The sequence below is a fragment of the Phaenicophaeus curvirostris genome, chromosome 4 (assembly GCF_032191515.1).
Source record: "Phaenicophaeus curvirostris isolate KB17595 chromosome 4, BPBGC_Pcur_1.0, whole genome shotgun sequence".
Classification (NCBI taxonomy): Eukaryota; Metazoa; Chordata; class Aves; order Cuculiformes; family Cuculidae; genus Phaenicophaeus; species Phaenicophaeus curvirostris.
The window spans coordinates 48,410,673-48,433,570 of record NC_091395.1 but is presented as its reverse complement, the minus strand read 5'-3'; the positions used below and the strand labels follow the sequence as shown (position 1 = coordinate 48,433,570).

General features: G+C 37.8%; 1 protein-coding gene across 2 annotated transcripts in view; it reads right to left on the bottom strand.

Moving 5' to 3' along the window:
* The window catches only part of DLC1 (DLC1 Rho GTPase activating protein), a 219,971-nt gene that overhangs the window by 181,327 nt on the left and 15,746 nt on the right, over positions 1-22,898 (bottom strand). For both annotated transcript variants that reach the window (XM_069856003.1, XM_069856004.1), the window contains exon 2: positions 21,503-22,670. In XM_069856003.1, coding sequence (XP_069712104.1) covers positions 21,503-22,558 — 1,056 coding nt within the window. In that variant the 5' untranslated portion in view covers positions 22,559-22,670. The remainder of the gene's footprint in view (positions 1-21,502; positions 22,671-22,898) is intronic.

The following is a 22,898-nucleotide window of genomic DNA, read 5'->3' as shown; positions in this document are numbered from 1 at the left end:
TGAGAAGGCCAGCTGATGGTGACTATAAATTCACTATAACTTTCCTTAGCACTGAGTGTAGGCAGAGTGAGGTTCTTTCCCCAGGCATGTATTTCCACTGTGCATTTCTGAGACTGTAATTTCATTCGCTTGGCCTCCCTTGTGAATCAGTAGCCAGAGTTTTCATGCAATGTTTCTCTCTTTCCCTGAGCTGACTTTGTCATGATGTGTCTTGTATTAAAACCAATGAAATTCGGCATACACCATAGACAAAAATCAAGTGCAATAACCTGATATTAAATACATAGATATATATAATAGTGTAGGGCTGGTAATTCTACTGGGGTAACACAGTCATATCTTGTGAGATAATGCTTGATTAAATGGGGAAAAAAATGATACTGGAGTACACTTTAATGCTCTGAAGCTAGTTATCTCAAGTTCTCTAATAGAAACATTTTGATTGTATGAGGACATAGGCTAATCTGTGCCAGCTGCTCTGTATTTAACTATTCCAAAAGTCTCATTCTCCCTTCTCAAGCAATTGTTTCTCTCAGCAGACATATTTCATGCAAAAGTTATGCTGATATTTAAAGAAGTTTACTGTTTGTGGCACAAGATGTGGTGACAGTGTTTGTTTCTTTTAACATCAGGAAAACATACAACTAAAAGGTTTTTCAACAGTATAGAAAAACATCCTGTTATTTCTATATTTATGAAGGTTAAATAACCATACAGCTGTATGGTTACTACAGGAATATAGGGAAATTTTCAAGACAGTAATGTTACTATTGCATTATACAGAAGACAAACTATTGTTTTGAAGATATTAATAAAGTTCAAATCGAGAATGTATCCATTCCTTTAGCTCCTCATCACATTTACTCATTAACTGGCAATGATGGCTATTATTCATTTTACTGAAACACCTAGAAATAATAGGTATAGAAACAGTGTTGCCCTACTTTTTCATATAACTTTCAAAGATACAATCAGTAGACTTTCTATTCCCAATGATAACATGCTCTAAAATGTACAGTACTAAACACACTGTTCAGTTTATTGATTTAATGTGCATTTACAAGGGTAAATAGGCTGGGCTTTAGTAATTTTCTAGTTGCATTTCCAACTATAAGGTCATACTGCTTAAACTGTATTTATATGAAAGCAAGTCAACACTCTTAAATATGGGGTGTGGGATTAAAAATATATATGTTTGAAAGAAAGACCTATTCAAGAAATATTCCATTACGAAAAGTCACTATGTTGCACAGGGAGGTTCTTCTAATATTCACATTTCTGAAGTGTAGATTAGCATAGAACTAGTCAGATTTATCCTAAAAAGTAAAGGATCAAGTTTAAAATGAAGAGAGGCATTTCAGCTTGTTATCACCAAAACCTTATTTTATGAAAAAGGAAAATAAGGCTAAAAAATATATAAATGCTTCCATTTAGGGCAGATTTTGATACAAGTATTTCTACTCCATTCTGTGTTGGGTTTTTTTTTCACTTTTTGCTATTGTTACTGCATTACTGCTTCATGATTCATTAAACTTCTTTTCTGTATAAGCAGATACTTCTCAGTGACATATCTATTGCATAATTGCAAAGGGGAATGAGTCACCTGGAAAAGAAACCAGTCCAGCTGGAAAGTGTGGAGCCAGCCCAGCTGAGATAGAAATGTGCAAACTTAATTTTTATTTTGGTTTAAACAAAAGCATAATAATTATAATAGGCAAGATAAATGTTTTTCTCAAGGCTAAAGCAGAAATTGACCTAAGCAATAGTGCTGGTCACTGGTCTAACTTTCACTGTCTTCAACCCTGCTTCTCTGATCCATTCCTGAAGTGGCAACATTTGGAAGTGTGTTTAATGTTTTAGTAAGTAGGGTAATGACTATATTTGCTCTGACTGTGTCTATTGGGGGATCTTTCATTACTGGCTCTCATGTTTCAGGCTCAGTTCTGACAGTGTAATCAAAATGGAAAAATGTAAATTAAAGTTTTCTTGAAATTTATTGAACACATATACTGTCTTGCTACATTTAACAAGAAGATTTTTATTTTAAACATTTATTTTAACATTCTTCCCCCACCTCCCTTCATCTCCAGATATTTCCAAAGCAGCTCTGTGTAGCTTTACCTCTATCAGACTTTTTTTCTCTTTTTCCTCTGAGACAGGAAGCTGAGGGTTTTGACCTCATCTGGATCTTTCCCAGTGTCAGGAGGTGGTCTGTTCAAAAAGATTCCATGACACTGATCTCTTTCTGATTTATCAGATGGCTAGGTCAATAAATAAGGTCCCTACTGTTTTTTCAGCAGCTGTATAATAACCAATGGACTCCTCTGAGAGCTAATTATCAAATCTTTGGAGTTTTTCTTTCAAGGAACAAGCATTATCTTTCTGGTTAGTAAATTCCACTGCAGTGTAATTTAGCAAGGACTGCCTAATTGTAGGAGTCTTGGCTCACATGAAGTAGTTCATTTAAGTGTAATGTTAACACTGGAGACCCATTTCTTCTTTATAAATTTTTCTCTGTCCTTTATCACTACATTTTCATGTAATCATGAAACCCTTTTATTGCTTAGAAAAAGATTATAGAGCAATTGTCACATAGAGCAATTAATCCACTAAGTGACAAAGAATAGGATTATTCGGTGCAACTCATCAATACAGAGGGTACAGCAGCAAATGATAAATGGGTGCTCTTTCAGATTTGTAATTTTTCTGCCTGCATCCTCCTCATCAGTACATCTAGTCTTGTGTTGCTGTTGCCTCCCTACGTAACCATCCACGCACGGTTTCACCGTTTCAGTTGAGGAAGGTAATTTGATGTTACATATAACTCAGCAGAAATATCTTCATCGCTACTTAGAAAGCATCTTTTATAACACTAAGGGAAAACAAGGAAATGCATAAGGTTCCAGGTTCTGCCAGAACAACTCTCTTTACACATCTGGCAGAAGCAGAGGTAATCGGAACAGTTTTAAAAGGTCATACATCCTGATCTTACCTGATGTACTCCTATTTTATTCAATAGTAAACCTTAAATTGAAAAGCACAATTAAAGGGTTATTTATTAACAGGTTTCACTGGTAGTTAAAAATTTCTTTTGACCAAATGTCAATTAATTGTCTTAAGCTCACAAAAATCTCCAGCAAACAGCGAAATTATTTTTCTATTTGTCTTTCTTCTAGTTTATGTACATTCTATTATTTCAACAGGGATAGTCCTTTTAAAGTTACATAGTCAACAGGATTCTACTTGCTATTGAAAAAAAAGCATAACACTAAAACGCTTATTTTGGTTGCATTTTATCCCATCGAGATTTAATGAAGGATTGGGATTCAAGAAACTCCAAAATCCTAAGACCAGCTCTGCCTTTGAGAATAAATAAGATTAGTTTTGTATTTCAATTTATTTGTGCTTGCATTGATGTTATTTTTTTACCAGTCTTCTAAGTTTCAGTTAAATTTAAAAAAAAAAAAACCTCAAAAATGTAGGCTGTTTACTGGAGACTATGATAAATATCATATACCCTTTTTAACAGAAATCTTCTACCATGTTCATTTCTAGAATATTTCATGCTGCCTTTTAAAACACAAATAATGTACTAATGGAGATTTTTTTTTTTTCCTACAGGACAGACTGCATTAGAACAAATGAATGCTTATCTTATTTCCCTACAGAAAATTTGAAATTATATAATCAGAAAGCAACTGTTCCACGCACTGCCAAAAATGATCGAAAACACTGCCACATAATATATACGCATACAATATGGGGACTCCCAGAGAAAGGTAGAATATTTTATGCTTTGGTCATGGTAGAGAAGAAATATCTCGCTATTTGTCATGGAGTAATGGGTCACAAAGAGTATGACCAATAATGTAATGAAGTAGATGCTGTAAATTCTTCTCAACACTGAGCCTCCTTGTGCATTACTGGGTTAAGTCACAGTTCAGATTTGCTGTGCTTGCTGGAATTGTGGCCTGGGTGTAAATCTTGGTAGGTGCTAAATAAGAGAGAGCTTCCAAATTAGATAGATGGCCCAAATCCAAAATACCCACTATAAACCATACTTGCTATTACACAACCATAAGTACAACATATTTTTTTCCCAGTTGGTACAGAATTACATTTCAAACTGAATTCAAGTACTGTATACAAGTCAAACATTTGGCTTCACAGTAAACAAAGGAGGAGGCTTAAAATGCAGAGAAAAATTATCTTTTCTTTTTTGATTTTATAAAAGCCCACCCAAAACTGCCTTGGGATGACCAGGAGAGAGCAATGACTTCTAGCTTCTGTGTTTCTCTTTTGTCTTGTAGAATCTGGGGTAATACTAGAGGTAAAAACACCCCTATTTTCACCTCCCTTAACATTTGGTGTTTTAGGAGAAAAATGTGTTCTAAGAGGGAACAAATCAGCTATTTCTGTTTAAATCTGCTCAGACACTTTCTATTCCCTCTGTACAGGCAAATCTTTCCTTTGTTAGCTGTTATTTCCAAAGACTGAAGCTAATACTAATGACAATCATGGGGGATATTATTGGCTTTACTATAGAGTCCTAATATCAAGGGCCTACAAAACAGAATCAAAAAGTTCCCTTCTACTACAGGAATTAATTAAGAAAAGCTAAAGAAAGCTAATTGCATCAGACATAAAAAATTCCTAGTATACAAGACGTACCCTCTCTCTACTTCTATTCAAACACACATTAAGAGTGTTTTAGTGCTTATAATGTGTAATATGTGTTATTTCCTCATCCATCACTTATCCAGGCTGATATTGATTATGCATTACTATGCTCCCTGTCTATATGCCCAGTGGTATATTGTTTTGTTTTAAAAGAAGTTTTATGTTGAACTGGAATGGGACACTGACTTGTAAAACACTTAGAAACGCACATCAGGAGGATGCATTGATGGAGAGCTGAACAGCTGGCCAACAGAATGACCACATTACCACAAGATTACTGGGAATTAGTGAGAGAATAAGAAAGCACAATAACAGGGGAAAATATTCTTCACTGGTTTTACATTGCATCTGATATATTTCAGACAGCTGAAACAAAAACTCTAAGAATATCAAGAGACTGCATAGTTTGTTCAGGGGCTTTATTCTTCTACCAGGCAATATTTATCAAATTCAACTAAACCGAAGCTATACTGTATGAACCTCTTAAAAAACTGTCTTCGGAGGATTTCTTGGTAGTTAACTTTGTCCAGTCATAACAATTACATATAATGCAGCCAGTTTAGTCAAGGCAGAGGGCAGAATTAGACGTCTTCACATTGATGTGACTACATTTGATAACTAGGCTTTCAATTCATACCACTCGCACTATGCAGACATACATCTGCTACCCTCTGAGATCCATTTTTGCTTCCTAATATCTGAAAAACTTTCCCTGGCTCTTTGCAATCCTAAAACCAGTTTTTCTTTGTGAAACACTGCATTAACATCTATCAAATCAGCTATGGAGCTATTAAACCAGGCAATCCACACTGAATCTCACTGTCTCACATCTTTCATCATGTCACTTGTCATGATTTATTTCATATCAATCTGCAAACTTGCTTCGAAAGCATGCTCCTGACCCAAACTAAAAATACTACAGCGCATATAGGCCTTAATGCACTAGCACAAACCTAACAGAAAACAACGAGAAAAACTTTTGCTTCTTTGGGAACTGCAACTCATATATTAAAATTTTCACTATTGAATAACACATACAGTTGCATTTTGAGAATATAATTTTTATTTCCTCATTCATGGATTGCAGATGATTTAGCAGCAATGAGAAAGAAAATGGAATGGCTTAAAATTCACTTCTGTTCACAATTACATGTTTTCTCTCAAATATGAAATAACTTACCTTGCCATACACAAATAGAGAAGTTATACAAAAGTCCAAAAATAGACAGAATGCAATATAAAATAGAGATCAAAATTACCAGATTAAAGGGTTCAGTAATACTTGCAGTTAAAACACTGTCACATGTCATACAATTTTAATAGTTCAAATACTCCAGATTATGAAAGGAAGAGAGGCTTATAAAGGATAAGGCCCTTCAACCAAATATAATGAAGACAGTTAAATAAGCTAAGGCAGGAAAAATTGCAATATTAATAAGAATAGCAGTTTATTTTTTATTCTTTAAGCAAATCAGACTCCTCAATTTCAAAGAGAATGCTTTTGACGCTGGCCTTTTACACCAAACTTGTTATTGACAGGAGTATTATTTTGGTAGATGGGATCAAAATACATTTAAGCATCAAAGAAGAATCAGCCCCCATGATTCTTGAGGATTCTTATATGTGCATAAAAGCAAAAGTCAAACTAACTACAGAAAATCTGAAAGAAAAACCCCAAGCAGGAACTGCAAAAAAATGTTAAGTTTATATATCCTGACGTCTCTTCCTGAACTGTTTTCTCTGTCCCAGGAATTACTTGTGTTGGTTTCCAGCCTGTGTATTCATACCAATCCTCAGTAGTGATACACAGGATTACAGACAGACAGGTGTTTTCACATTTAAAGGACCAGTTACTTCATTTTTTTCTTTTTTCAAAAAAAAAAAAACAAAAAAAACCCCAAGACTTTTCTCTCCTTGCAGCTGCAGAGCTATGAAATTGAGGAAGTACATCTGTTGTGAAAGATAAAGCAAATAATTTCTCAAGTGACTATTTTTTGACTAAAAGTCAGTACTGTCACAGTAATTAAAACAATTGTAAGAATAATTAAAACAAGCATATATTTTAAAATACTGGGTCTGCGAAATCCTGCTTTCCCTCACCCAAGTGAGGTGCTTTAGCAACAGTAAGATGACACCATTAGAGGTCACAAATAGAACTTCAGAGTTCGACAGGCTACAGTTGAGCTACCCCCCTTTGGAGAACACAAAAATTTTGTAAGTTTTTACAATAGCACTCTCTTAAAGTAAAGGTTGGTGGAAAGCATAGGAATGGAAAATCTGTTTCTATTTCAGCTGTGTATCTGGTAAGATGGAAAAATTTTTAGAGTCTACACAGATGGTAAATAAATTTCTGTTACATGAGGCAGTTCCTGGAATAAAGAAATTTTCTCAAATAACAAGTGCCAAATGTTTTTTTTCAGCAAGACTTATTTTTAAGTTTCCCAGGGACTCGTTGAGAGAGCTGGAGAAGTGTCCTTTCACCTTCAGAATCCTGGTCTAACTCCAGAAATATCCTCTTAAGTCGTTCTTAGTGTAGACAAGTTTTCTTTACACTTTGAAAGATGCTTCAAAGAAAAGATCAAAGCTCCAAAATTATATTTTGCTGCTGGTAAATATTCCCTCTGAACACAGCAGCTAGGAAAAAAATATTTCTGTTTAAACCTTAAGATGACCATGAATTATGAACAGTGCTGACATTTAAATTGTCATTATGCTTTGTAAGACAGCTTGTCCTCTATGAACTAAGTGTAATGGAAAGAACTGAGAGAGAAAGCCCACAATCAGAGATCAAGTCACTGCAGACTATACCTGCTATGGAAGCTGTGAAAAAGACACTGAATAGTTAGGGTTTTTTTAGATAGTCTCATAAGTGTATTTGAGTAGAGATTTTACACAGCTGTAGAAGTGAATGCTGAGCAAGGAGACTAGGAACTATGATTACTGCTATAAAACTTGCTCTTGAGAGTGAGACAACTCTCTTCCTCATACTAAAGTGGAATCACAGTCATGGAAGTTGCTCACTCTTTTCTCCAACAATTTCATATTCTTTCCCTGATCTGCTCATGTGACTGCATGGGTCTGCTTGGCTGCTGCCTTGAGCCTGAAATCAGACCCTGTGGAATCATGATGCTTGCAAGGAGAAAAATAAGCAATATTCTCATGTCACTGAGTGATCTTTCCTTTATATATGCATAAGCTCCAAAAGGCTAACAATTTAATTATGCCACACTGAGCTTAGTACATGAAGTGAGGGAAAAAAATCAAAGCATTTCTGAAAAGTCGAAAGTGAAGAGGAAGAATCATTATTGTAACAGACTAAGTAGAATACTATGGAGAGGATGAAGAATATTTATTTGTCAGGGAAAGAGTGTGGATGACTTAAACCAAAAATAATTGGCATTCTAATCTAAAGCTTCTGTTACTATTCCCAAGAGAACAACATTCAGGAATGTATGTATTTCTTCTGAATCTGATTAATGTTTATTGCCCCACAGTCATAATTATTCATAGACTTCAATCTGCAAAACCACAACCAATTACTTTAAAACATATTTTGAAAAAGAACCTACAGTAAGAATTACAATATAACTTTTCTAAAGGTTTAATAAAATTTTGTGAAATGTGCTAAATTACAAGTCCTGCAGAATATTTACCCACAACAATATTCATCAAGGTACAGATATGGAAGAACTCCCCAAATCAGCTTTGACTGTTACCAGTAGTATTAAGGAAGGTCTGAAAACAGACAAGGTAATCAACTGGGAGTCATTTTTCTGAGGTGAGAAAGCTTTGTGCAGCTAAGAGCTGAATGAAATTTCCTATACATGGAAAATCAGTTAATTTTCAATTATTTGTTTTCCAGTTTTATCCCACCTATAAGATGGCCTCTCAATATACCTGTACTTTTTGTCCTGTTTCTTCTCTTATTCAGCCTCTGGCTGTTTTACTTCCAACATGAATGTAAAGCCTAAACGGGTCAGTGCTACCACATCATCTTGTCATCATCTGTTAAGCAGTAGAGAAAATTTGTAAACAGGTGAGTTTATGCTGCTGGAACAAATTCAGCAGACGCAATGAAGTGTGATGTACATACACATACAGTCACTACTAAATCTGTGTGAGATAAACGCACCTTGGTATTTAACAGAAGAAAAATGCTGTGTGTTTCAGAAATTCTGGATGTAGGAAAGTAGTTTAGTTTACATAGCCACATTCTTGCTTGTGGCTATGCTTTTTCATTTTCAATGCAGTGAAGATGTCAGCTTTTAAAATATTTCTAAACTAAAATTCTATGCAGCCATGAGCTTCAGCATTACTGAAGGTTTTTGAGTATTTCATTCTCTCATATTAAACAGTCATGAATCTCATGTCAATGATTACTAGCGCATACAAACTACCTTTTTTAAGAAGGCTCATGATACCACCCAAGAGAGTAAAACATGTCGTTTAAGTACAGACTCACCTCCCTATAGTTTTTTGAATGGTTGATTAGGTGACACATTTTATATTAAACTATCCAAATGAGTAAGACATTCAGGATATCTCAACAGAAACCCTTGTTTCATTGAATCTGCTGTGTGCAAAAATGTTTAGGAAGGAGACATCTTATAAGAGAGGATAAATAAACTTCCATTTAGTATATATATTTTACATATTGCATTTGCTGTTCTCTTATGTAAAGTGAAACTGCAAAACCAATGTGAAACTTAAGATATGAGCGTTATTGTTGTAATATGGCACATCACTGAAGGACATCCTCATGTTACAGTGAGCTAATTTTTCATTAACACTGTGTACATAAGCCAAGTTCTTCATTATTGTAAAAGCATTAGACATCAACTGTAACAGAGTTATAAAGGAGAGAAAGAATGTGGTTTACATTTGCCATACATTTACTCCTGGTCACACAGGCACTCATGAGTACATACAGAGAAAAGTTGTATTGCTGCCTTGATTTTTTTCACAGGAGGAAGCATATCCCTCTAAATCTGAATTCATAACCATTTTAGGCCATATCCTCTGAAGCTTGAAACAGTTTTTGGCAGCAGAAATGGTATTGTTTCATTTTGTAAAGCCATATTCAATACACCCTATCTGTGGCATAGACACCCTTGTATTTACAAACCTATCTTGTCATTAAGAGAGAGCAGTTAAAGGACATAAGCATGAGCAACACATTTTTAGGTGTTTCAGTCATATATACTACCAGGAAGCAAAAAAAAACCCCTCAAAACAAACAACCACAAACAAAAAAAGTCCCTGTGGAAAACACTTTGCAGATGGCTACCACCCTGCTGCAGTTCAGACCATGGATGAGTTCTCTTTGCTTGTTTGCTTTCAAGTACTGCATGGGAATTGGTCAGATACTTCTGGACTTACTCACCACTGTACTACAACAGCCAAATAGAGGGTCCAATCTGTCGAGCAGATCCTACTTACAGGGAAGTCTGCTGCGTCCCAGGAGCCCAGATGAGGGATATTGCTAGGAAACAGTCCAGTCTGGTAAGGTTCTCAGACTAGTACCCGTTACTGCTGTTACTGCATGGGGGAGGTGACAAAGCTGCAGTACGTAGTTCAAGGGTGATCAAAAGAGATTTTAGAGCCTCGGGATGGCTAGTGAGGAAATATGGGGCCTAGGTGATTTTTTCCTCCTTCCTTCCAGTTACGGGGTGTGACATTGTAAGGATCAGACAGGTCTAGTCTATTAATACATGGCTCCATGGCTGGTGTCAACTTTGGGTTTTTTGACAATGGGGTGGCCTACACAGCACCAGGATTACAGGTATCAGCCGGGAGCCACCTTTCTCAAAGTGGGAGGAGGGTCTTTGCTCAGGAGCTTGCAGCGCCTGTTGATAAGTCTTTAAACTAGATGTGAAGGGGAAAGGAATAATATCAGGCTCACCTATGACAAATGTTGGGAGGACACAGAATGGTTGGAGGGATGGAGTGCTTTTATGGGCCCTCCACCTGCTGCCCTGGGGCATGCTGGGGATGCTGCAGCACAGTTGAAGTCCTGCAGATGAGTGAGAGGCTCCTGAGGTAGTAGGTGCCAGAAAGGAAACATCTGCAGGACATCTTAAGGGAAGTAAGGGCTCTTCCACTAAGAAGGCGATGCAGCCAACAGCCAGCTGAAGTGCCTCTATACAAACACACTGAGCTTGGGCAACAAACAAGGAGTTATGCTACTAGAAAGCTATGATCTGGTTGCCATCACTGAGACTTGGTGGGATGAATCCCATGACTGCAGTGTGTTTATCGATGGCTAGAGGGTGTTCAGAAGGGACAGAGTGGAAAGGAGGGGTGGAGGCGTTGCCCTCTATATCAGGAAATGGATAGAGTGTGAAGAGCTGTCTTTGAAGAGTAGCCACAAACAAGTTGAAAGCTTGTGGGTCAGAATAAAAGACCAAGGCAGCAAAAGGAACCTTGTGGCTAGTGTATACTACAGGCCACCGGATCAAGGAGAGCCTACCCATGAAGCCTTCTTCCTCCAGCTACAGGAGGCTTCATGCTCACAAGCTCTCATCCTGCTGGGGGACTTCAACCACCCTGACATATGCTGGAAAAGTAGCACGGCAAGCTGTAGGCTATCCAGGGGACTTGGTCCTGGAGTGCATTGAAAATAATTTCTTCACCCACCTAATAGACATCACCACCCAAGAGGGTGCAACACTGGACCTGATGATCACCAATACAAGTGAGCTTATCAGTGACATCAAGATAAGAGGTAGCCTGGGCTGGAGTGATCACGCATTGGTGGAGTTCAAGGTCCAAAGGGATATGGGACAGGCGAGGAGTATAGCCAGGACCCTAAATTCCAGGAAAGCAGACTTACAGCTCTTCAAGGAGTTAGTCAATCGGACTCCCTGTGAAATGGTCCTCAGGGACAAGGGAGCGGAACATCACTGGCAAATATTTAAGGATGTTTTCCATTAAGTGCAAAAGCACTCAGTCTCCAGATGCAGGAAATCAGGCAGGGAAGTAATGATACCAATGTGGCTGGGTCAAGACCTGCTGGTCAAACTGAAGAGCAAGAGGGAACTGCACAGGCAGCTTAAGCAGGGACTTGGGAAGAGTATAGGGATGCTGCCTGATTATGTAGGGATGGGGCCAGGAAGGCCAAGGCGCAGCTGGAGCTGAACTTGGCAAGGGAAGTAAAGACTAACAAGAAGGGCTTCTATAGGTATGTCAACCAGAAAACGAAGGTTAAAGAAAGTGTACCCCCACTGATGGATGAAAATGGTGACCTCATATCAACAGACAAGGAGAAGTCTGAGGTACTAAAAAAACTTTTTTGACTCTGTGCACTGACAACTGCTCTCCTCATCCCTCCTGGATCATAGGACAAAAAGATGGGAACCAGGGGGTAAAGCCCCTCCCACTGTAGGAGAGGATCAGGTTTGTGACCACCTGGGGAACCTGAACATATCTAAGTCTATGGGACCTGATGAGATACATCCCAGAGTCCCAAAGGAATTGGCAGATGTGGTTGCCAAGCCACTCTCCTTGATATTTGAAAAGTCAAGGCAGTCAGGAGAAGTCCCTGGTAACTGGAAGAGGGGTAACATTGTCCCCATTTTTAAAAACGGTAGAAAAGATGACTGTGAGAACTACTGACCTGTCAGCCTCACTTCTGCCTGGGAAGATCATGGAACAGATCCTCCTAGAAGTTATGCGAAAGCACATGGAGGCAATGGAAGTGATTAGTGGCAGCCAGCACGGCTTCACTAAGGACAATCCTCTATGACCAGCCTAGTAGCTTTCTATGATCAGGTGACCACAGCAGTGGACACTGGAAAACCAGTGGATATAATCTATCTGGACTTCTGCAAAGCCTTTAACGTGGTCCCGCACAACATCCTTCTCTCTAAATTAGAGAGATATGGATTTGATGGGTGGATGGTACACTGGATAAGAAACAGGTTGGATGGTCATAGTCAGAGGATAATGGTCAATGTCTCGATGTCCAGCTGGTGATCCACGACAAGTGGTGTCCCTCAGAGGTCCATACTGGGAACAGTGCTGTTTAATGCCTTCATCATGATATAGACAGCAAGATTAAGTGCACCCTCAGCAAGTTTGCAGATAACACCAAACTGAGTGGTGCAGTTGCCACACCAGAAGGATGAGATGTTGTACAGAGGGATTTGGACAAGCTAGAGAAGTGTGCCTGTGTGAATGTCATGAGGTTCAACAAGGATGAGTGCAAGGTCCTACACCTGGGTTTTGGCACTCTGTGGTTTCAACATAGGATGGCGGATGATGTGATTGAGAGCTGCCCTGTGGAGAAGGAATTGGGGATGCTGGCTGATGAGAAGCCCAACATGAGCTGGCAATGCACACTCGCAGCCCAGAAGGCCAACCATATCCTGGGCTGAATCAAAAGAAGCATGGTCAGCAGGTCAAGGGAGGTGATTTTGCACCTCTATTCTGCTCAGCTGTAGCATTGTGTCCAGTTCTGGAATCCTCAACATAAGAAGGGTATAGAACTGTTGGAGCAGGTCCAGAGTATGTCTACAAAGATGATCAGAGGGCTGGAGTACCTCCCATATGAGGACAGGCTGAAAGAGTTGGGCTTGTTCAGCCTGGAGAAGAGAAGGCTCCAAGGAGACCATATAGTGACTTTCCAGTACCTGAAAGTACAAGGGGCAGTACAAGAAAGCTGGGGAGGGACTTTTTACAGAGGCACGTACTGATAGGACTAGGGGAAATAGATATAAACTGGGGAGGGGAAGATTTAGATTAAACATTGGGAGTAAATTCTTCACGATGAGCGTGGTGAGGCAGTGGAACATGTTTCCCAGGGAAGTTGTGGGTACTCCCTCCCCGGAAGTGTTCAAGTCTAGGTTGGATGGGGCCTTGAGCAGCCTGGTCTAGTGGGAGGTGTCCCTGTTTACATCAGGAAGGGTGGAATTAGATGATCTTTAAGGTCCCTTCCAACTCATACCATTCTATGATGTTCTATGAAATAGTCCTTGATGTCCTTTTTCAATAATGCCACTTCTGTAAAGCCTGAACTCCAGAGCTGGCCAGGGTGGGCTGCTCTTCTGAGCATCCTCCTCAGACACATCACTGCTGACAGAAAAGCTTTTGCTTTTAACACAGGTCATGTCTGCAGTATGGGGTTGTTCTGAAAATGCTGCCCTGTCACAGCCGTGTCTTCAAAGGTTCTTTAATATAGGCAGGAGTGCTTTAATACTCAATTTTGCAGTTAATACTGTGTTTACTGGTTTTTGATCGTAGTTGTACCTCTTTGTGCCTCTCCGATCTCTCTGTTTTCACTTGACTGGTAATTCAAAGTGAACGTTCTGCTCATGAAAGTGCCAAGTGAAGTGTCCTTCAGAATTTTTTAATTTAACTAGTCAGAAATTGTGTGGTCAATAGTGACGTCCTGTAATCCAGAAGGGTTTGCCCAAGAGTTGTTCTTCCAATTCCCATTTTCTAAAGTTTTATATTTGGGTTTTGTGTACTATGCCCACTCATTTCTTCCCAGACAACTTCCCTCAAATATGTGGTGTGAATAACAATCTTGTGTCATTTTAGGAAGTGGTCATTGATCCATCTAACATGACCCACAACACAGAATTTAGAGACTACAAACAGAAAATGATCAGCCCTCAGCAACTGGAATTTTTTAAAGATTCATTTTAAAAACAAACAAAACGATGTTTTAGAAGTTTTCTTCCAGCAATAATTGCAAACCCGGACAAAATTAGAAATTTTGGAGTATAAACTGCATGAAACTAAAACACTACATTGGTTCCTGGAAGTGTGTAGCATCACTATGGTGAAGCGTTAATGTGTGAGTATGAGCCGTTTATAAATACAAATACATTCATGACCATTTTAGGTAGCTGAACTCCAACTAATGCATAACTTGATGCGCAACAGTCTCTTGGTTTGCAGTCTAGACAACGCTGGCACCCTTTAAAATTTATTGCTGAACACTGTCACAAAAATGTGTCAAAGTAAAATTTGCATAAAGGTTATACTGTAATGGCCTGGCAATCATCCCATCCTGTTCTGAGCTTGTTTTAAATACATTTCAGTTTGTTTGAAATACATCATACTTCAGTCCAAACACAAAGGAAGTCTGTGAGAAAGGAAGTCTGTGAGAAAGCGTTCTTTAGCTACACAGATGGAGATAATATTTATCATACATATTTTTGTGAGTCCAACAGAGGAAATTCATAGTCATCTAACCTCAATAATAGCAGTATTTTATGACCATCACTTTCTGCTAATTGCCATAGATAATATGCATAATTAAAAAACAAATTCGATCCAACTGTTTTAGTCTATTGTATTTTGGAACTAGATCTTCATTATTAAATGGTAAATTTAGGAAGCAATGTTTCAATTCAGAAAAGAGAAACAAATGTTCATGACAGCCAAGGTTTCAGTTTTTTTAAAGAAATCATAGTATTTTCATTTCTCTATTTGCGGCTCTTGCCAGATTCTTCCCAATGCCTTCAAAACTATGACCATTTGATAGCAATGTGCAAATGCAGCAAATTCCTCATGGTGAAGCTAATGTGGATCTTAATAATACTTGCCCACTGTACTAATACTACTGACTGTATCCCTGAGACATATGGGTAGCAACTAACTTTTCAAAAAGCTGCTTTGACTTAAGATCTCTCATAAATTTTTGATGGTATTCATATTCACATTACGAGTCTGGAAAAATAGATCCATGCTCTGTCCTAAAAGCTTTAGAAACTAAGTTTGAAAATGACTGGAGATGCAATACCAGAACAAAACCAAATCCAAATTACATACACGATGAAATAGATTTCCACTGTTTGAATGATGATCTTTAAAAAGGCATTATCAGAGTTCCAATATTTTCATTTGCCATTGTCACAAAACTGAGAAAAAACCATTCCCAATGTGCCAAGATTATATTAGTCATCTCTATATGAAAACAAAGCTGTTCTGATACAAGCGCAGCTCTCAATTGCACAGGAAATAAAGTTGGAGAATCATATATTTTGAAACTCATTTTTCTGTGATAGTGCTTTTATTGGAACTAGCTTCTGTAGTCTTTAAGGTTACAAATTATTATAACGCCCAAGTTCAGCAAGGCACTTCAATATACTCTAAGAACACAGTAGTTCCACTGATAGCCAGACATTGATGCTTTTTTAATGCCTAGATTTAAGCAGTGAAGCCTTGGTCTCCCATAACCACACTGAAGCAGTGAAGCCTTGATCTCCTACCACCATCCAAACAACATTTAATTTTATCTACATTTTCAGAATTTTTAAAGATCATTATAATCTGAGAATGCAGATTTTTTCCTAGTTGTTGGATATATTATTTGCAAGATGATTATCTCCATAACATAACTAAATAGGCAAACATAAACTATGGGAAATTAATGCATTTATAAATCTTTTTTTTCAAAGGTGCAATTAAAGATAACTGACATTGAAAATCATCAACTTTTAGAGCTATCATTTTCCTACGGCTAATACATGTTTGCACATTGAATCTCAGAATAAGGTAGATTCTTGTCGTTCCTACGCTGAGCTGTTACAATGCAACACTAATGAGTAACATGTAACATGTTGCATCATTACCAAGCCTGAATATGCCTATCATTATATATTAATAAATTATTTATTTATCCAGTTTAGACTGGATCACTATGGCTACTAAACCACCTTCTATTATTAAAATAGTACACATTGAGAGTCTTAAATGGTAACTTAAAAATTGGTACCAAAAAAAGGAATGAAGAATTAAATTATCACCATTCATCAAAGACAAATTTGAGGTAAGGGGAGGTTGAAACTACAGAAAGACATGTGACAAGTCTGGAAACTTGGCTCCTGGTATTTTAATGTCCATTAAATAAGAAAAAGAATTAAAAAGCAGGATACTACTGTTCACAACAAGCTCATTTTACTTTTTGAATAATCTAATACTGATAATTGAATGCTTAGTTGAAGGGGATCATGCAATGTGAATAGTAGAGAGGGCAGGGAACAAACTGTATGGAAGTAATTTCAATAAAATAGATGGCTGTTATGATTTTTTGGGAAGATTTCCTGCTGCCTTTCCCAGGTACCTTACTGGGAGGACTAAGCCAGCAGGCAAGGCTACATAAGCTTCCTGTACAGTCAGTTTACACAGTGATACAAGGAGAAGCTCCTGGAAAAACCTAACTTTCTAACTCACCATAAAAAGCATAATTTTAGCCTTGTAAAACAGAATTGTAATAGAAGAGAGTCAGCCTTCACATCTCATGGACAAGCATAACACTCAATTAGCAAAGATGGATGTTTGTTTTCTCAAATTAGTATAATTATAATTGATGAAATAATAAAACAAATCTTCTTGCAACAGCACAAAAAGCACAAAACCACACTTTAAAAGCTCGCAGCTTCTGTGTGAGTGAAGGTCTTTCTTACAAAGACCTGTGTCACCCCATATAGCCTTCTACACTTACTGCCAACCTTCTAATGATCTTTTTCTTAAAATAATTAGCGTCTTATTAACACTGGCTGCTACTGTCATGCTGATATTAGTTGTGTCCTTAAGCATCGTTTGCAAACCACACAGCATTTAATCTAGAAATCTGGATTAAAGTATTACCTGTAATAGTGAGCATTAGCAAATAGCCATGACTATTATACTCTTTAGCCTTGTAGGGACTGCAAGTATTAAAAATGAAGGTCTCATAATGTAGAGACAAGGAATTCATGTACCGAAACATGTGTCCTTTTCCAGTGATGCATAAAAAATGTGACTGAAATGCAGTCTAAGATTACCTATGAGAAGTCCCTCCCCAGCTTTCTTGTAGGCCCCTTTCAGGTACTGGAAAGTCACTATAAGATCTCCTTGGAACCTTCTCCAGGCTGAACAGCCCCAACTCTCTCAGCCTGTCCTCATATGGAAGGTGCTCCAGCCCTCGGATCATCCTTGTAGCCCTCCTCTGGACCTGTTCCAACAGCTCGATATCTTTCTTGCACTGAGGATTCCAGAACTGGACACAATACTCCAGATGAGGTCTCACGAGATAGGAACAGAGGGGAAGAATCACCTCCCTCAACCTGCTGGCCACACTTCTTTTGATGCAGCTCAGGATACGGTTGACCTTCTGGGCTGCAAGAACGCATTGCCGGCTCATGTCGAGCTTCTTATCAACCAGCACCCCTAAGTCCTTCTCTGCAGGGCAGCTCCCAATCACATCATCCCCCACTGTGTACTGAAAATGGGGATTGCCCCAACCCAGGTGTAGGACCTTGCACTTGGCCTTGTTGAACCTTGTTGAACCTCAATATCATTTCTATGCTTGATACTGAATTTGAATGAAGTAGCTTTTTTATGTTGAAAAACAATTTCAGTTAATGAGTTCTGGTGCTTTTGGGCACCTATTTAATAACACCCATCAGGGATTTTGCTGGATATCTGGAAGCCAGATGAGATGAGCAACTTAGAGCAAACATGGGACACATGCAAAAAATTGCAAGATTCTTTACAAGGTAGTGGCCATTTTTTTCCATTTTAGAATCAGTGTACAATAACTAAATTTTCTCTTTTTGTTGGTATGCCCTTAAGAATGAATAGTCAATACTGTTCCGCTTTTGTATAATGTTTTTCTCAAGAAGATCCATTGCATTATGTATGTGAACATGCATGTGAATGTACATGTGATACCCAAAGTTAAAAGCATTAGAGCTTGCTCATTAATTTGAAAGACTGGAATAATCTTTGGAAACTCAGAATGTGTAAGTCCCAAGTGACTGTTTTAAAAGCTAAACTTTATTCAACCCCAGAAAGCATACAGGAGGGACTAGTTTGTGTAGCTATATCTGATTAATCCATTTGTGCTTTTGCTACTCTGAATCATTAATAACTATCAGCTTCATGCTGTGGGTGAACTGAATTGATTAGCAGTCAACAGATAGCTTAATTACTGTGGGATTTTTCAATTAGACCTAATATCCTGAACCTCTCACAATGAAATTCAGGCACTTCCTGTTTCTGAGCCTTAGGAAGTCTTTCTGAGAAAACAAAGGCACAGAGGGTGCTATGTATCACCCATCTGAACCCTGTTGACTTGAAGGGGCAAAGAAGCTGTAACTGCTGGACCAGTTTGTAAAAAGTATTTTCAGCACCAGTACATCCATCATGACTAAAGCAATTTACTGAAATGGAGTTAGTACCTGTCAAAGACACTAAACTTTAAGCCCTTAAGCCCTCAACCTGCATTCACCTGCAGAGCCAGCACAACAGAACCACACTATTTTACCACAACTTCAGTTTGAAGGCAAAAGATCTAAGGATACATTGTAAGATCATGCTCTTTTGCTACAATTAAAAGCAGTTTAAAATACGTTAACACGGAACAGGTTTTGAGTAGAATTTAGTACCAGCAAGAGCAGAATGATGTCTCCTTAAAGGTCCTAAGATCTTAGCTGTCATGGAAGTACCTGACCTTCAGCACCTTTCTATTATCCCCCAAGTTTCCACCTCAAGGTTTGAGTACCCAAGTATCTTTAGCAATTCATCTTAAGGTGCTTCTTCCTGTATTCTGACATCCATGAGCACATATTTATATGCAACTATGATTGACACAAAGCATTAATCAGACATTGGTGTGTTTTAAGCCTTAGCTGCACTGTTTGAACTACCAACCTTGAGAGAAAATATCTTATGTACCATTCACAATCCCTTAAGTCTTTCTGTCACTGCAAAGCAATTACTTGAATTTTATGGATGGACTCAGTTTCATATCTGTTATTTTTCTAATGTTTTGTTAAAATTTAAAAGTGGCTTTCAGGGAAAGTTTGTAAACACAGGCACATTTTTCATTACAGATTATTACCAGAACAGATAAGCTTTTGTAAAATAGTGTGTGCTTAGATATAAGTGATAAAATTCTGCATGCACATCTGTAGGTGTGTCCTGTGAACTTAGCAATAAAGAATACTGGAAGCAACAGTAGATCATATATTTTCCCTTTTGCCAAATTATTTTAGAGTTGTTGGTAAAGACTTCTTTAACCAATTCGGTACGAGGTCACTCTGTCAGTTCTACAGACTCCATCCCCTTTGAAAGAGCACACAGCTCTGCAGTTGTTGCAGCTGTGTAACTCTCAGCCTTCCTTGAAGCAGCCCTTGCTTTGCCCCTTTCTGTGTTTACATCTTTTCTAAGTTTTTCTTACAATTAGTCTCATTGGAATTTTTATATTATGCTTTTAAAATATTTAATAGTACACATATAAATCTCAAATATATCCTCAAATATAATTCTTGTGAGTGTACATTTAAAACAAATATGTGACTTCAAAACAAAATACAAGGACTTACATAGTAATATTGAATTTGTTTGAAAATATAGCACGGTACACCAAAAGCTAATGTGGGCAGAGCCAAAACACAGTGATTGTATCTGTACATAATAAAAAGAAGTTTTATCTGTATTTTCAAGTAATAATTATAAGACTTTGAAATTACATTATAAAAATGAATCTAACAGCATGCTAACAACATGAAATATATACATCAATATTATCAGTTAGTTTAGTAAAAAAACCAAGATACTACAGCAGAGCAGTTGAGCATATAGTTGTAATAGTCAATTAGTTTTCAAATATGATGTTAATTTGTGTAACTTTTTTGCTTAAACTTAAACTATTTTCTACAAATTTGTAAGTTTAACATTTCTGGTACTACTAGCCAGGTTTCTGTTTCTTACTTGTAATTCAGAGCTGTAGCTACTGCAAGATCGGTGTTAACTGTGATTGCATGGATTACCAACTGGATCTGAGGGCTTCTGAACCCTTTTGCAAAAGTAACTTACAGTTTCTAACTATATTCATTGACTGTTAATACTGCCAAAGAGTTTACACAAGGAAGCAGTAGTCAGCAGCTCAGGATGCTTTATTGGCATACAGTAATTTTTATATGTGATTTTGTGCTTTAGTGAGATGGCTACTGAGGCACTACACCTGATAGAAGAAGCCTGGCTCAGTTAATAGAAACCAGACAAAAGAATGGATGGTGTGAAATGAGAAAAGGTGGAGACAGCTAAACAATTACAAATTGGTTATTAGCAAGAATAAGCAGCATAGCTGGGAAAGCCAGACTTTAAGACGAATTCTGTAGTGCCACAGCCAGAACATGAAAGCCAATGGGAGTTTTACTGCTATGGAATCTGACCATTAAAGTTTTATTATGATACTTTTCTTTACCCTGTGTAGGCAGTGAAACTCTCTGGTTGCTTTAAAATTGCAAAACATTGTTTGAAGCTCAGCAATAGTTTTTTTTGTAAGAACATATGCTTGTGGGGTTGAGCTGAAAAACAAAGAGCTACTGCAAAATGTCTCCACTTCTTTTTTCCCTTTTAAAGTTTTGTTACGCTTCTTCCCTTTTTGTTGATGTTTTTCCCTATTTTCTTTTTTTTATATAGGGCTTCCATGCTGCTGGACAGAATCTGTTTCCTAAGAGGGTTAGTGATACCTCAAAGCAGCAGAAAAACAAAAATAAAACTAAACCCATAGAAGATACTTAGTCATTTAGTCCTGAACAAAATACATAAATGATATTAAATGTTTATATAAAGTAAAATGAACATAAAGCACCTTCCAAATTCACAGCTCAGCCATTTTCAGACCTCAAAAAAAGCTCCTGGATGTCAGTTTTGGTATAGACACATTTTCCGCAAAATTGTTTGAAAATATTTCTGACAAGCTGTTGAAATAAGGCTGAAAAGTACAGTCTATCTCAAATCAGTTAGTCATGGAATTGCCCTCATAAGAGACTGGGGGAAAACACTAGAAAAAAATCTCTGCTGTTTATGAGCATCCTACCTTTCTTTTGCGCAGTTTCACTTCACTGTCTGAATATTCTTGTGTGGTCAAATTATTCCTTATATGTAAGCACTGAATGTCTTCTGCTGAACTGATATTTGAAAGACATTTGTTTTCAGGGGCCACTTGCAGTTCTGTGGAACCACTTTCATCCACATCATTTCCCTCTATTGGGATGAGAGAGCAAGAAGATTGCATAAGGCACTCGCTGGATTCCACTGCTGAACATAGTTGTCTATCACCACTGGTGCATAATTCAGAATAAATCCCACTCTCTATCACATTACACTCAGACTTTCCAAGCCCATCTTTAAAAGCATCAGATTTACGGCGTTGTTGTGCAATTACAGCAGTATGAAGCATCTGTTTTGCAGGCATAATAATTTCTTTCACATTTGGAGAATTAGAAAGATGCTCTTTCTCTGTATCTATTACTTCATTTAACCCTTCATAATTACAAAGCTCCATGTTTTGGTCAATATTGCCACAAATGTTGTTGTCTTCTTCCACCTCCTCTTTAGGAATTGTGTCACATCCAGTTATTTTACTTATATTGCCTGTTATTCCAGATGCTTCAGTTGCCTTGTTATCCTCTGGTACTGGTAATGTCTGTGTTAAAACACCTGCTCCATTTAAATTCTTTTCTTCATCTCTTGATTTCATTCCTACAGGAGTGATGGGGCAATTAGCGCTATCCAGGCTGAGTGCTGAGTAGTCCTCATTGTCATCGGACACATGGACAAGAGTTTCTGTGCTGGCCTCCAGAAAATGCTCCTCATCCTCATGGTTATCGTTTTCATCCACCTCTTTTGAAACATTTCCCAGCTGCTTTGCAGGGAAGCCAATCAGCTCTCCACTATAACAGAACTCTGGAAATGAAGCACATTTTTCTTTCTGGTCCACACTTAAAACCTCATCATTTTCCATGCTTGTCTGCAAGTTATCAGCTACAAGTCCATGACGACATGCTGTATTATACTCTGCAGACTCCAAAGCCAATCCCATCCACTGGGTCACATGCTCTTCCCAGCTTTTCTTTCTGATTGCTAGAGACATGTCATAACAGTTCAGCAGCAGGCTGCAACGTATGTTCTACAGAGGACCAGAGGAGATGTCATGGCTGCTGTGCACTGCTCCAGAGGGAAAGAGAGTTTCATCATTTTAACATCTGCAAGAAATAAAAAAAGACTGGGTTATTGAATCAACTTCAAATGAAAAAGTAAGAAAGGGAAGGAACAGTTTAAACAAATGTATAAACAAATGTATAAAAGCAAGATAAGACTGCAGGACCTCAAGGACACAAATTTTGAAGGCTTTTTTTGTTTAAAGTTTTAATACTTTTCAGCAACTTGGCAGCACTTGTAATTCAGTATAACTTTTTTTTCTGATTACTCTC